Genomic DNA, 15,927 nt, shown 5'->3' on the forward strand with positions numbered 1-15,927 from the left:
ACACCAAGAAAAACTTGACAGGAACTCCATCAATCAAGAACGAAAAAAAAACAAAAAAAAAAACAAACACACAACTCCTAATATATTAAGTGTGGGAAACTGGAAGAACCGGTTCCACATAGAGAACTTAAATCACTAGCTGACATTTTACCATGTATTTTTGGAATGTGATGTCAATGGGCACTTATCCCGATCTATTTTCGTTTTAAAGTCATTAGGCCTAAATGGCATGCTTGTTTATGCAAGAGAGATGAATAAAATGAATGGATAAATATACAATATAGAAGATTATTATTTTAAAACACAAGCACCATTCCTCTCACATGCCGACCTTGCAATATAGGGACTATAAGAAGCTGATGCCAGGGCAGATTCCATTACTTACAATGCTTACATTTAGAAAAAGATGTTTAATGTATTCATTTGTGCATTTTACATATGCCTAAAGTTCAGCTTCAAAATGTCTAAGGGCCCTTTCACACGGGCGGATCAGTAATGTTCCACCTCTGTGTCCGCTTTGCTCAGTGGGGATCCTCCGTAAAATCCCCGCTGAGCCGTCGGCTGACAGGGCGGTCCCCGCACACTGTGTAGGGACCGCCCTGTCTTTCCTCCGCTCTCCCCTATGGGGGGGGGGGGGGGGAAATCGGATGAACACGGACCGTAAGTCCGTATTCACCCGATCCGCCAGACGGAAGAAAAATAGGATTTTCTTCCGTCCGAAAAATCGGATCTTTGCGGAGGCGGGTGATTACGGGTGTCAGCGGATGGTCATCCACTGACACCCGCAATCACATAGGGACCAATGTATGTCCCGTTTTCATCCGCAACGGATGGATGAAAATGCAGACATACGGTCCGCACGTCTGAAAGGGGCCTAAGGCTTGCCACAGCAGTTCAGCGGGCTGAACGAAAGAAACGATTCCCTCATCCACACAATCAAGGTGGATGAAGGAATAATCCCGCAGAAAGAAGGACTCCAATGTCAGAATACACTAATCATTGGCTGCAGACCAGGGGCTTCTGTCGTAGAATGAGAAAAATCAATCTGTCCAATGAGAAGGAGACAACGGCTCTTGTGCACACCACTGGATCGGGCTCAGGCAAGAATAAGGGGGGGGCAGTAGAAGAGAAGTATGCGATTTGTTTTATTTGTATAAATCGGACCCGATTCACCCCTGAAAAAAAAAACGGAACAGGGACGCACCAGACCCCCTGCTGCGAGCCGCTATGCAAATAGTGTGAACACCTTACATCATTCTCTGTCTTGTTACTAATATTAAAAATTAAATCTCTGAAGACAGAAAACCCCTTTCAGTCATTAGGAACACACTGGGCCTCTATGCTGTATTTGCTGATCATTTGAAGAATGGAAAAAATTGGGCTTTTCTGAAATCTAAACTAAATTTAGGCAGCAATGAAGAAATAAAAAGAACAGAACAGAAGCTCTGATAAAAGTAATATCTAAAAAAAAAAAAAAAAAAAAAATCCAGAAAAGTGAACCGGGGGCTTAAGACAGTTATCTACATACACAGTCTATATCTATACCATCATGTTTCAACAAGTTCTCACATCAAGTGACTTTTTTCTTTTTCTTCCTGCAAAACACAGAAGTTTCTTACACACTCAATAACTACTAAGCTGTCTGATGTTACATAAACCAAGTAAGGAGCTTTACAAATAACAAAATAAGTTCTGCAAGCTCCTCCTAAATACCAAGATATAAAAAGAAACAAAACAAACAATAATTACAGAACTATATAAAGTATACGCAAATAGTTCAGAAAAAAGGCTCCCCTGCTGAGATGAATCCCTATGAGGCCTATTCTATTGGAGGAACACTTTAAAACGAACATGTTTTGGCTTCCAATTTCTACCACCATGACACACAGGATCAGATTAGAGTTGTGTCAGCTGAAAGTGATCTGTACTTTCTATACAGCAACTTTGCATCAGATTTAATAACCAAAACAAGCCATTAAAGCGGAACCTTCAGTCATTTTTTCACCTTTCCATCTATCAATTCTTCTGCCCTCGTTGTTTTAACTTTGGATAGAAAAAAAAAATATTTCTGCTAATAAACACCTTATACAGCCCACTTACTGTTTGTCTGGTCATTAGCCTAGGCTTATGACATTGTGCACAGCTTGCGCTCGCTCTCTCTCCATGTGAGAGTTTGCCAGGTAGGGAGGGGGTGGGTCATAAAAGGGCCAATGAGAGCTGCAGAGCTGGAGGTGTGCCTCTGTGTAAATACAGGAAGTGAAAAGGCAGCAGCTTCAGCTGCCCAGTTAAAAGTGTTGCAGCCAGACTCTGTGGAGGGAGATTGCTGGAGCATATTTGGCAATTACAGAATCACAGTATATATACAATATTATATACAATATAAAAGCGGTTGGTGGGGAAGCTTCCTAATGGAAAATATGTTTTTATTACAAGTTATGCGAGTAGACCGCAGTTACGCTTTAATTAAAAGGAGTTGTAAAGATATTTTTTTATCATAATGCATTCTATGCATTAAAGCAGGGGTCTCCAAAGTACGGCCCATGGGCCAAATCCCCGGCATTTTTCCCCGGCCCGCAGCAGAGTCACAAGACTCACTGCAGGGACGGACTCTCCACAGGTTGCGGTGCTTGCTCTGCAAACTGATAGGCAGTTAGGGGGGTGTGCAGTGCAAGTCCTGCAACCTGAGAAACCCAACAAAGCCTATGTTATTTTAGTGCAGACCTGCTGCACTACCGGCTTCCCTCTTTATTTGAGCCATTGGCTTTCGCTGCTGTCAAAGTTTTGACAAAGTTTTGACGATTGCAGTGCTGACTCCCGAATCGCATCTCTCCCACAGACAGTTCACACTGCCCTCTGCAAACCGCTGCAGGTGTCAATTCAATGTCAATGACATCCCCAGATCGGTTCCCAGATCGAACTGGATTTGGACAGAAATTGGATGGCATGGGTGACAACACCCATGCCATCCAATTCCAGTGCGGGGTAACAAAAAATAAAATAAAGAGTCCCTGCACCTTTTTTCTGCAAATCCAATGCGAGTTCAGCCATACAACTGTATGGCTGAACCCACATTGCACAGACATTGCATGTAATCGGCACAGCAGTGCTGGTGCGAATCACATGCAATGTCTTTGTTCGCTATAGTGTGAACCTGGACTAAGTCTGCATTCGCACCTGAGTGTTGCTCTTTGCATTAATTGGTGTGCATTTTTATGTGCATCTTTGCTTCAGGCATTTTTTGTATTAGCCAATAGAGAAGAGCATCATCTGTGACTTGACTTGTTAAATTAATGAGCAACAACACACATGTATTGTGTGCAGCAATGCAATTTTCTAGGACTCAAACCGCTGCTGCATTTTGGCTACAAAAGAAGCTCAGAACTTTTTGAGCTATAGGTGCTTGCACATTCACGTCTGAACAAGCACCACAGAAAATGAGTGTTTTATGTTTGAGCCGTTTGTAGCTTTGAGATACAAAACGCTCAGATGTGAATGCAGGCTTGGGCCAGCCATAGACTGTTCGAACCTCAGCTGGACAATCAACTTGGGTACAACCAGCCTGCCGGATTCACTTGCGATTGTCACACTGTCTCCGCGGGAGGCATTCCCCAGTTAGCACTGTGTACTGATAGTGGAAAATTCTCCCGTTTTTGTCCCTTCGATAAACAGTCGTGATCAGCTCTCCAAAGCTGTGTACCAACGATCAGATTATCGTACGAGAAGCGGTATTTTACATCTGGATTTTCTCATTGCATGTACTATGCATTAGGACAGTTGTAAAACATTTTTGGACGAATAGTGATGGGACCTTACAATGATCCGATTGTTATATGGCTGGCAGCTTCTCTACACCAAACGATTTTCCAGTGTATCCGTGGTTTGTTACTAAAATCAGAGACTGAAACAGCACACCTAAGGTTAACCATCCAGGAACAGATTCATTTCAATATGGAGATCAAAGCCAACACATTCTTTAACGGTTTAAGGCTTTAAGGTTGGGTTCATACTTGTGCGATCAGCCATCCATGTGATTTGCACCGCATTGCTGTGCAGATCACATGGGATGTCTGTGCAATGCGAGTTCAGTCATACAAACTGTATAGCTGAAATCGCATCAAAATGGTATCAATCGGATTGCATGGGTGGTCACAGCTATGTGATCGGATTTCTGCAATATTTAATGGTTCATACTGCGATCTGCGGGTGTCATTAACTTTACATTGACATCCCCAGCGGTTCACACGTGTCAGTGTGAACCAGTGTGCGATTCAGGTGTGATCCAGGAAACGGCACCAAATTGTGGGATTTCCCGCACCAATGTGAACCGGGACCAAGTTTAAAAAGAAAATACTACACTGGATTAAAAAAAAAAAAAAAAAAAAAAAAAGAATACAAATGTTGAAGATTTTTTGATCAGGTTGTTTGCTGAAACACACTAAGAGCGCATGTAAACACTGACTAGGCTGACCGTCGGCCGCAGGAAAATGCAAAACGTGGCAAAAATCACGCCACAAATTTGCCACGTTTTGCAGCCGGTGGTCATAATGTTCCTACCCTGAACACGATTCTGCCATGTTCAAGAGAGGGAGGTTGAACCTCCCCTAACCGCAGCAGCTTCTAAACTCTTCCCAAAAGCCTATGTGTGCATGGACACAGGCTTTTATGGAGTCGAGTCTAGGAGCTGTAGCGCACACGAGCCCTATGGCTGCATTAACAACTCAGCGCTTTGATATCGTGGGCAGAATCAGAGCATCATGGTGTGAATGACAAATCACAGAATGCACATTTGAAATGCCATTTATTTGAATGACACCGAAAAACGCGGTGCAGTTCTGCCGCAATAAATTGCGCTGCAATTGCGGAAACCCGCATGGCTTGAAGCTTGTTGCCCAAAAACAGTTCAGGGGCTACTTTTGGGCGACATGTTTCACACAATGCGGGGTGCAGCATGATTTATCGTGTCACAATCGTGGGAAAACCGCACCACAATTTTCTCAGTTCTGCGATTTATTATTCACACCTCAGCGCTTTGAAATCACAGGCAGAATCCCAGCAAATCTGCCCGCGATTCAAAACCAAAAATGCCAGGGTGTGAATGCAGACAAAGTTTTCATGAACACTACATAAACCTACAACTTGAGTTTAGGAGCTTTTGGCGTTCTTTTGCCAAAGCTCCTAAACTCAACTCCATGGGGGTTATTTACTAAAGGCAAATCCACTTTGCACTACAAGTGCAAACTACAAGTGCAAAGTGCACCTGAAATTTCACTGAAAGTGCAGTCGCTGTAGATCCGAGGGGGACATGCAAGGAAAAAAAAAAAAAAAATGTTTTAGCTTGCACATGATTGCATAATAAAATCAGCAGAGCTTCCCCCTCAGATTTACAGCGACTGCACTTCCATGTGCACCTTCAGTGCTTTTTTAAGTGCACTTGTAGTACAAGGTGGATTTGCCTTTTGTAAATAACCCCCCATGTACACAGAGGCTTTTACCAGTTTAGGAGCTACTGCGGTTAGGGAAGCTTCAGGCCCCTTTCAGACGTCCGCTCCGCCTGTCCGTTATTACAAGTCCGTTAACGGACTTGTAATACATCCCTATGGGATCGCGTCCGTTAGCGGATGGAGCGTCCGCGTCCGTCGGGATCCGGTTTTCGGACGGAAGAAAACCCTATTTTTCTTCCGTCCGGCGGAACGGAACGGATGCAGACGGACAGACGGTCCGTCTGCATCCGGTTCCCCATAGGGCAGAGCGGAGCTGAGACAGGGCGGTCCCTGCACCGTGTGCGGGGACCGGCCTATCCGCCGACAGCTCAGCGGGGATCCCCGCTGAGCCGACGGAAACACACGGAGCGGACCCAGAAACGGTCCGCTCCGTGTGAAAGAGCCCTTAACCTCCCTCATCTGAACAGGGAACAATCAAGTTAAAAATAGGAACAATTTGACAGCTGCGCGATTTTGCCTTGTTTTGCATTTTCCTGCAGCAAATGACGGCCACGTGTACTAGGTTAACTAAAGGCAAACAGACTGTGCACTTTGCAAATACAGTTACTCCAGAGCTTAGTAAATGAGCGAGAGCTCTGCCGACTTCCATTATCCAATCATGTGCAAACAAAAATGCAGTTTTTTTTTCCTTGCATGCGATTGGGTATATTTTATAAGGCCGGTCATACCCGAGTGATTTTCTGCTGGAAGCTTGTAGCTCTAAAACGCTAAACAAGCCAAATCCCATTCATTTCAATGACCCCTTTTCACATCCGAGCGTTCTGTCAAGTAAAAATGCATGTCACTCAGAAAAGTACATTAGCTTCTTTTTAACAGATTACAAGCGTTTTTGGCCCCATAAACTTCAATAGAAATTCATGACTCGACCGTTTTACAAGCGTTTTCCAGCAGCTCTCCACCCCTACTTTCCTCTCCGGCTCCTCCCTCTAGTCATACCTATTGGCTAAACAAAAATGCTTGAAGCTGTAAAACGCTTGTAATACACTGCTAAAAATGTTTAAAAAATCTCAAATAAAAATGCCAGTAAATTGCTACACTAAGATGCGATTGCAACCTCATTTACTGAGCTTGAAGCAACTGCAGTTGCATTTTGTAAATTAACCCCCACAGTCTGTCATAAGCTGATATATGCAGCCATATATTCATCCATTTTATTCGCCACAGCAGAAGACAACTTCATGTGTTTAAAACAGACACAGTATATGTGTGCACACGTTTGATAAATCCATGCTAATATAAGGCCTCATATAAACAACCATCTGATAGTGAAGTGTGCATGTAGTCCATGGCAACCAATAAAGTCCTTCATTCCCTTATCAGCACCAGACACATTGACAGCTGGAATCTGATGCTGTTCAAAGTAAAAAACACTGGAACTATATAGAATGTGGTGGAGACCCGTGTCATCAGGCCCAGAAGAACTCTGCACATACAAGTTTGGACAGGAGAAGAGTGATTTCTGAAGTAATTCGGGATACAATCACTGCGTATGTACATGCAGACTATATGTGGAAAGAATGAGACACGGAGAAGAGAGTCAAAAATATAGCAAATTTACTCCAACACAGATTTACCTGTTCTGAGCATTTTGTGAAATCATAACATTCTGAATAGGATAAGCATTCAGAGAAAATTATGTAATTAACTGAATACACGCGATATCAATTATAGTTTACAAAGTAACTCTATGTTTGTTGAGAAAACAAACAAACAAACAAACTTCTCCTCTAAATGACCAATGCACATGGCAGGGATTGTAACAACCTTTGTTGCAGATTCCTACCCAACACCCACATAGGAAAGATATCCTGTCGCTTCCTGTTGAGTCTACAGGACAGGAAGTGAAGGGAAATCTCCCTAAAAAGGAACACAGTTGGCAAAATAAATCTGAAAGCGGTTTTAAACCTTCCATAGTCTATCCAAAAATGAAAAAAAAAAAAAAAAAAACTAAATTCATGTTTTGGATTTAAATATGCTTTAAAAAAAAGGAGTTGTAACGTCTCAAGGTTTTTCACCTTAATGCGTTCTCTACATGAAGGTGAAAAACCTGTGTTGTTCCAGTGTTGAGGACGAGCCCAGCAGCTCCAGACGCTGTTCTCATTGGGTAGATTGATAGCAGCAGGAGCCATTGGCTCCCGCTGCGGGCAATGAAATCCAGTGACACGTGAGCCGGGGGGCGGAGCCCAGTCCTGATGTCAGCATCAATGGAAGCAGAGCAGCAGAACTCAGGAGCATGCTTGCATGAGTTTCCCTCCCCCCCCCCCCCCAAGGAGAGCAGCTATCCGTGGGGGCACTCAATGAAGGGGAGGAGCCAGGAGTGCCGCCGGGGGACCCCCGAAAAGGAGGATCGAGGCAGCTGTGTGCAAAACCCTTGAACAGAGCAGTCAAGTATAACATTTTTTTATTTTATTTTTTTAAAGCAAGACAAACCTTTACAAAAACACTTTAATTCTGCACATGTACTGTATGTAAAGGATGCCCCAACAGAGGGGAGTCTAATGAAACCCAACATAAGCAATACACACCTCTGCATGTAAAGGCATAAATCATTTAAAAGTAGTAAGCCATCCTGAGAGATTGCACAACTTTGTGAAAAACAATACACTCAAGACCTGGCTTAATGGATTGTAGAAATATGTACAGTATGTTGGGTCAGAGTATGAAGTGGCCTATAATCTGATACGGAGTGGCTCTGTACATACAAGCTCAGGGATTGGATTTATCCTTGGTCTCTGGGTGCAGTATAGTTCTCATAAAAAAGGTATACACAGTCCTCATAGGTCAACATTATATTCAACACTTTTTGACACTGAGCAGATGTTTTACTAAATGTGGTGGAGCTGTGCATGGGAGCCTTCAGCCTTTAACTTCAGATTGTTCAATCAATAAAACCAGAAATGATTGGTTTCTATGCCGAGCTGCACCAGAGTTTGCACTCTATAGTTTTTGTAACTCAACTCCAAAATGTCTAGATTGCGTTGGACAAATGAAGACAGCTAAATATACTGCAGACATCGTTAAACTGTATTTAAAGCCAACACTTTTATGGTTGTTGATGTTTTAGTTAGATTGGGAAAGGATTAGAACCCCGTGTTTTTTTTTTTCACTATTTTCACTGCCATCTCCTTCCCTCTATTTAGAGTCATGACGTCAATGTACGCCCTCCCAGAGTTATCGAGCCATGCTGTAGCCGTCATTCGCCTATGGCGCGGTCGGTAAGTAGTTAAAGAACTGCATTCTGATTGCTTTTGTCTAGGGGTCAGGAGAGCAGGGATATACTCCCATAATCTGCAGATCCTCCGAGTGCAAGACCAGTCCCTGCCAGCCTGCACACTAGTGATCTTGTGCATGGACTGTTCCTGATTTCATCATGCCCATAGACCAACTGGGGACGTGAGAACGACAGGAACAGTCTACCGCTGGACCTGGGGAGCGCTGTTTTCCAGAGAACCAAAAGGATCAGATAAGTATAGTCTTTTGGTGCACCCCTAGACAAAGTAAGCAATTAACCCATGCAGTGCAATTACAGCCACACTGAATGAGAGAGAAAATTCTGGAGTGCTTCTTTAAGAACCGAGCATTGGCATCTTGCACCAATGTGAGTCACCGAAGTATCACAAGATGACTGCTTAGAACTGCGCTCACAGCTGATTTGGTTCATGGTCACAGCAAATAAAGAGACACGAAAAGCCTTGGGCTAAAGCTGAAGCTAACACATATTCTCTCCATTCCATACACAGGTACACTGTGTACTGCGGGGAGACCCATCAGCAGGTATACCTGTACACAGTGCACATTTATAATACATACACGGGTACAAAGCACCCTGCAGAAAAAGGCCCATCAAAACATCTGGAAGTCCAGGTACAACCAAATCTCATCAACCACAAAATTAGTGTCAGACACTGTATGCTAAACTGAGGAATCAGGAGATAGAGATACACACACACACACACAAAGTGTAATGAGGGCAGTCCCTGTGATCATCAGAGGTGTTATTTATATAAATCACACACACACACACACACACACACACACACAATGTAATAAGAGTTAAGGTCCTGTCATCAATGGGACATAGATGCGAGTGTACATCCATGCACTGCAATTGGAGGAAGCTCCTGTCAACTTCAGAACATTTTCCAGATAGAATTACATACAATATGTAGAGGAGTGTAGCTCCTGCCATCCTTAGATATACAATTACAAACAATATAAAGTAGGGTGAAGCCACTGCCCTCAAATTATAGAATATATACTTGAAAACATATAATCACATTCACGGTGTAATGGGGTGACACTTCTGTCATCAGAAGTATATAAACACAAGCACTGGGCCCAATAAAATGCTGCCCCAAATATTTGGTGCACGGTACATTGATTTATGCAACATGCCAAAGAATTGTGCAAGGTGAAGGGTTGGAACAGGAAGTTGCACCCAGTGCATCAAATGTTAAAAAAATAAAAGTGTGAAACCACACAAAAGTCATCCATGTAAAAACTATATAAAAGCCAGGGCTGGACAAATCCTAGGAGCCAAGTAGTCAATGCCACTTAATCTGCACCCAATTTTTACAGGTTTCCTCTATTGTCAATAGAACTTGCTCTTAAAAATCTTGCCGACTCCTAGATAAAATATCAGGAGCCAGCCTATCTTGTCCACCTCAAGATATATTCTCACTATAAATGTTACAATCTGACAATACACCCTCTGTATAATTGATTTTAGATCTACTAAAACTATGTAATATTAGCCTTAAATACCCAACAAACCTGTATCCAACCAGACAGGCCTTTGCACTACATACTTGTTGGTAATGTGCGGTGACTATAAACAGATCATCAGTGTAACAAGGTAAAGCGCCTGTCATCGGATATACAGTAAAACATCACTAATAGAGATGAGCTTGGGTATGCTCCAAACTCATGTCTAGTCCAACTCTGAACTTGCGCTTTTTTTTTTTTTTTTACTTTAATAAGCTGAGGGCCAAGTCATTCCTCACCCTAAAGAGGGCATAAAACAAAGGTGGCCTGTGGGTCGGGGAAAGAAAAAACAGAAATTTGGGGTTTGGCTAGAGATGAGTGAAGGGAACCCCTGTCATGATCAGATATGTATATAATTTACAATCACAAATGAAGGCCCTGTCATGGGCAGATATTATCCTGGTATAAACAGTGTTGGAGTTCCTGTCCTCTTCACATACTATACTAGACGGGATCACCAACAGTGTGTGGTGGGGTGAAGCCCTCACCATCCTCACATATTATCCCATATGGCCTCGTTAAAGCATAAGTTCACTATTTAGAAAAATAAATAAATTCACATTTGTTTTTGCAGGTAATAAAATGTGCATTTCCCCCCCCCCGTCCCTCTTTTTTTTGGGGGGGGGGGGGGAGCATGTAAAGCATTGCACAGACAATCAGCAGATTGCTGGCGCCCTGCAGGTCTCCTTCAGATCTGTCAGTGTATCTGTGTGCCCAAACATCCCATACAGGCAAGCAGATGCAATTTGACAGGAAGAATCAATGAACTACTACGGCACTCCACAGCGTTCATTAAGAACTACAAGCCAACAGCAAAGCATATCAGGGCTTGTAGTTCATTCACACACAGAGCTGTGTGAATGAATAATTCGGGTGTGGAGGCGAAGCCCCACAAAGCCGCACTGATTTCAAAAAGTGACAGCTAGTACGAATAACTTCTCCCTATACTGCCGTCATAGGGAGTGCAGGGATAGGGCAACAGCTGCAGCATTGGGAACTTGTTACATATCCAACCCTAAAAACAGGTGAAACATGTTCCCAAAAAGTGCACCTGATGGGTTTTACTTCCTCTTTTTTTCCCCTGCAAAGTAAAAGTATAATGGGCTAGTATGCATCCATCTTTGCCCCTTTTCCTTCTGGGGCCGCGGACTCTGGCTCAGTGACTGGCCAGATTTCGCATGACATCACACCCATGCATGTGTGTGGGAGACATTAGTCATGGCACCTGCTAGTGAAGAAACGGCACGTCATCACGTCAATCACTAACTGCTGCATAATAACGCCCACTCCCGCGGAATTCACTACCCGGAAGCCGGCTAAGAAAATAGCTATACGAGGTATGTACAGCAAAAAAAAAAAAATATTTGCATAAGGTCAATGTCGGTAGTGAGCTGAATGTAATGTTAGATTTCTTTTTAAGGGTGAACCCCCGCTTTAAGTACACTTTTTGAATGAGGTCTACATAATGAAATAACAAACACAACGGTGTGGGATGAAGCTCCCATCATTATCATATATTATTTATCATACAACAACAATTACACACACAGCGGATGGGGGTAATCCCCCATTATCACCAGATATCATTACACACATATATATATATATATATATATATATATATATATATATATATATATATATATATATATATATATATATATATATATATATATATATATATATATATATATATATATATATATATATATATATATATATTAATGGGCATGCAAAGTGTGATGGGGTGCATCCCATCATCCTCCGATATTAATATTCTATTCAATAATATTCATACACACATTGTTATGGGGTAATCCCCTGTCAACGTGATCAGAGAGGATTTTTTTCATAGACTCAGTGTGATGGGATTTTATATAGTCTCAGTGTGATGGGATCGGTGCTCCTAAAAATAAAACAATGACCATACACACAGTGTTAGGCTCCATTCACACCTGCGCAACGTGTCATTTTGTTTTAAGCATCTTCCTCGGAGTGTTTATTGTGCGACAGCATAGGGAAGCCTGCTTCAACACCTGTGCCAAAGTAGGTAATAAACATTTGAATCTGGTACAGAGGCAAGCGTATTTTACTTTCCATGTTATGTTGCCGAACTACTACCCACGTTTGGGGTTAGGAAATAAACGATACCACAAGCATGTTGAGCCATATTTCCGACTCACGTTTTAGCCTACGCTCCTGGAATGCTTAGGCGTGAATGTGGCCTTATGGGGTGATCCCCTGTAAAAATCAGATATGATGTCATATATTATAGTCTCATCAGTGTGACAGGGCAATCCTCTGTGTGTGTGTGTATATATATATATGTGTATGTGTATGTGTATGTGTATGTATATATATATATATATATATATATATATATATATATATATATATATATATATATATATATATATATATATATATATATATATATATATATATATATATACACATATACACACACACACACACACACTAGGGACCACCTATGCCCAGGTAGAATAGGATCTCTATACTGACAGATAAGCAGTGAGATAAGTCCCCTATCATCACTTTTTGACATATAAAAAAAAATAACGATCATGCACGCAGTGTTTGGCTCCATTCACACCTGTGCAATGTGTCACTTTTATTAGCGTCTTTCTTGGCGCACTTGTCATGCAACAGCAAAGGACAGCGCATCCGCCTATGTGCGCCAAAGTAGCTTGTGCACCCATCAGGCACTGAGCCAAACGAGTTTTACTTTCCACATATTGTTGCAGGACTGCCACCCGCATTTGGGGTACCATCAAGAAATAATAACACCACAAGCCTGTGGTGCCTTTAACCCGCATTTCTCCCAGCGTCCCTGGAATACTTAAGTGTGAATGTGGCTTTATTTGGGGGCAATACCCTTGTCATCAGCAGATATGATTTAAAATAAAATAGTCTCATCAGTGTGAGGGGGTAATCCTCTGTCATCAGATATTATATTGTATAGGTACACACACACACACACACACACACACACACACACAGTGTGATGGGACAGGAGCCCCTGTGACCAGGTAGAGTTCAATCTCTATACTGACAGGTGAGCAGCGAGATGTCAAAATATAATATATATTTATTAAGAATCTGGGGTAATCCCCCGTCATCATATATAAAACACACATACAAGGGATGACGATAGTTCCCCCAGATCTCTATCAGAGAATATAATAGAGATAGATAGATAGATAGATAGATAGATAGATAGATAGATAGATAGATAGATAGATAGATAGAGATATCTGGGGTAATCTATTGCACATGTGTGATGTGGTCATCAGATAGAATGATTTGATAAATAATGACAGTGTCCTGTCATGTGACCCCCCCAATACACATTTATACACACATATATTTATACACACACACACACACTCATATATATATATATATATATATATATAGTGAAGGTGTGCTGGGTGACACCACAGTGCAGTAAACTTACAAATTTCTTGGACTTCTCCCCTCCTCCTCCTCCCTCTTCCTGGCTCTTCATCTTCTTCTTGTCCTTGGTGCTCTTGGCCGGAGCCGGGGGTCCCCCTCCATAACCTCCTCCTCCTTGTGGCGGGTCCATGTCTCCCCCGAGGCCTGGCCGGTTAGAGAACGAAGTGGTGGGGCGGTGTGGCCCTTCCCGCTCTGCTCCCTATGCAGAGCGCTGTGTAGTACTCACTATAAGCTCTACTCCTATGGCAGTCCTGGGCCCTCTGCCGTCCGGTACACTGGGCTGACCCCTACAACTCGCTTCCCCTGCACTACACGCTGCCCGGGCCTCATTACCATAGACGTTGAATATTCATGAGCACGCGTGCAACAGGCGATCCAATTCACACGTGAGGGCGGAAGAAAGGGCAAAACTCCACTTTGAAATAAGTTGTTCCTCAGCACTTCCGGGTTCAGACCATACCAAGTGTAAACGGAGGAGGCATGAGATTTCCCTCACTTTAGGTAGCGGAGGTAAAAAAAATTCAGAGCTTGTAGCTCTTAAAAATTGAAACCTCTTTTCATAGAGCTGGAGTGGAGCGGCTGTTCTTTCTTCAGGAGACATTCAGAATGTACCATTTCATCACCAAACCATTATAAACCAAGTGGGTGTGATTGGAGTTATACAAACGGCCACATTGCCCTCTGCTGGACATTTCTATACTAGGCGTCGCTGCATGCTTACATTGTAAAACATCCCATTCAGTTTTAATATATAGGATAGTCAGCGCTTGTGGAAAATCAAAGGAGATAACTGGTAAACACAAATGGTGTTATTTACGAAAGGCAAATCCACTTTGCACTGCAAGTGCAATCGCTGTAGATCTGAGGGGGACATGCAAGGAAAATAAAAAACAGCATCTTTGCTTGCACATGATTGGATGATAAAATCAGCAGAGCTTCCCCTCAGATCTACAGCGACTGCACTTACAAGTGCACTTGTAATGCAAACTGGATTTGTTTTCCGCAAATAACCCCCAATAATTGGTACACAAACCTTAAAGTGGAGTTCCACCCTTAAAAATTGAAATTCCTTTTTAAAGTCAGCAACTACAAACACTGTAGCTGCTGACTTTTAATAAGGACACTTGTCCAGGGAGCCTGCAATATCGGCACCCATCGGATCGGATGCAGGCGCCACCATAGTAGCTAAGGCAAACCGGCAGTGGAGCCTCAGGCTTCACCGCCAGTATCCTACTGCGCATGCACATGTTGCGCAGCGCTTTCTGAATGGCCCTGTTGTCTTCTGGGATACACACACACAGGTCCCAGAAGGTGACGGCTGTGGGGGGGGGGAGGGGCAGAACCAGTACAGCAGTGACATGTATTTGGGAGCCCTGACCAATCCCCAACTAGGATTGGCAGGGGGCAGGTCTCCTATATACTTACCTCCCAACTGTCCCTGATTTCGAGGGACTGTCCCTGATTTGGAGCAATGTCCCTCTGTCCCTCATTCTCCTCATTTGTCCCTCATTTTGGTCTGATCTCTATAGTTGTATATAAAATGCACTTTTTATCTATCAAAAAGTGTTTCCCAGTGCTAAACCTTTCATCTGATTTCTAAATTGCTTCATTTGTAAATTCCAAAAGTCAATATAAAGGAATAGTAGTGGTAAAAAAGCACTTGTGGATTTAACCAATCTTATTTTTTGTACAATTCTCCTTTAAGGGGGCGTGGCAAGGGGTGTGTCCTATGCCTGCATACTTTTGCTGATAGGTGTCCCTCATTTCCATCTCAGAAAGTTGGGAGGTATGTATATATACCCATGGTTAGGGATGAGCTTCACGTTCGACTCGAACATCGTATGTTCGACAGTTCGTTAAAATACGAATGTTACGGGCCGTTCGGGCCAAATTCGAGTGGCGTGTCACGTCCCATAATTCACTGCGGCATTGCAGTGCATTGCTGGCTGATGATTGGCCAAGCATGCACTATGACCTGCATGCTTGGCCAATTACAGCTTGCAAAAAACAGGGGGGCCATAAGTGGCCAAAGCCAGGGTGGCTTTGGCCAATTATGGCTCAGGGGGTTTAGTACACGCCCCACACTATAAAAGGCCACCTGCAGGTCGGCCTTTTGTAGTGTGTTGCGGTGTTTAAGAGAAGACAGAGAGAGTGTCATTTATTGCATGTAGATAGAGCAGGCAGG

The 15,927-nt window shown here is 42.9% G+C and overlaps 1 protein-coding gene across 2 annotated transcripts in view; it reads right to left on the bottom strand.

Annotated features, from left to right (window-relative positions):
* The window catches only part of DIAPH1 (diaphanous related formin 1), a 423,627-nt gene extending 409,295 nt beyond the window's left edge, over window positions 1-14,332 (bottom strand). For both annotated transcript variants that reach the window (XM_040344879.1, XM_040344880.1), the window contains exon 1: window positions 13,744-14,332. In XM_040344879.1, coding sequence (XP_040200813.1) covers window positions 13,744-13,872 — 129 coding nt within the window. In that variant the 5' untranslated portion in view covers window positions 13,873-14,332. The remainder of the gene's footprint in view (window positions 1-13,743) is intronic.
* Between the last annotated feature and the right edge of the window lie 1,595 nt (window positions 14,333-15,927).

Source organism: Rana temporaria, chromosome 3, assembly GCF_905171775.1.
Source record: "Rana temporaria chromosome 3, aRanTem1.1, whole genome shotgun sequence".
Lineage (NCBI taxonomy): Eukaryota > Metazoa > Chordata > Amphibia > Anura > Ranidae > Rana > Rana temporaria.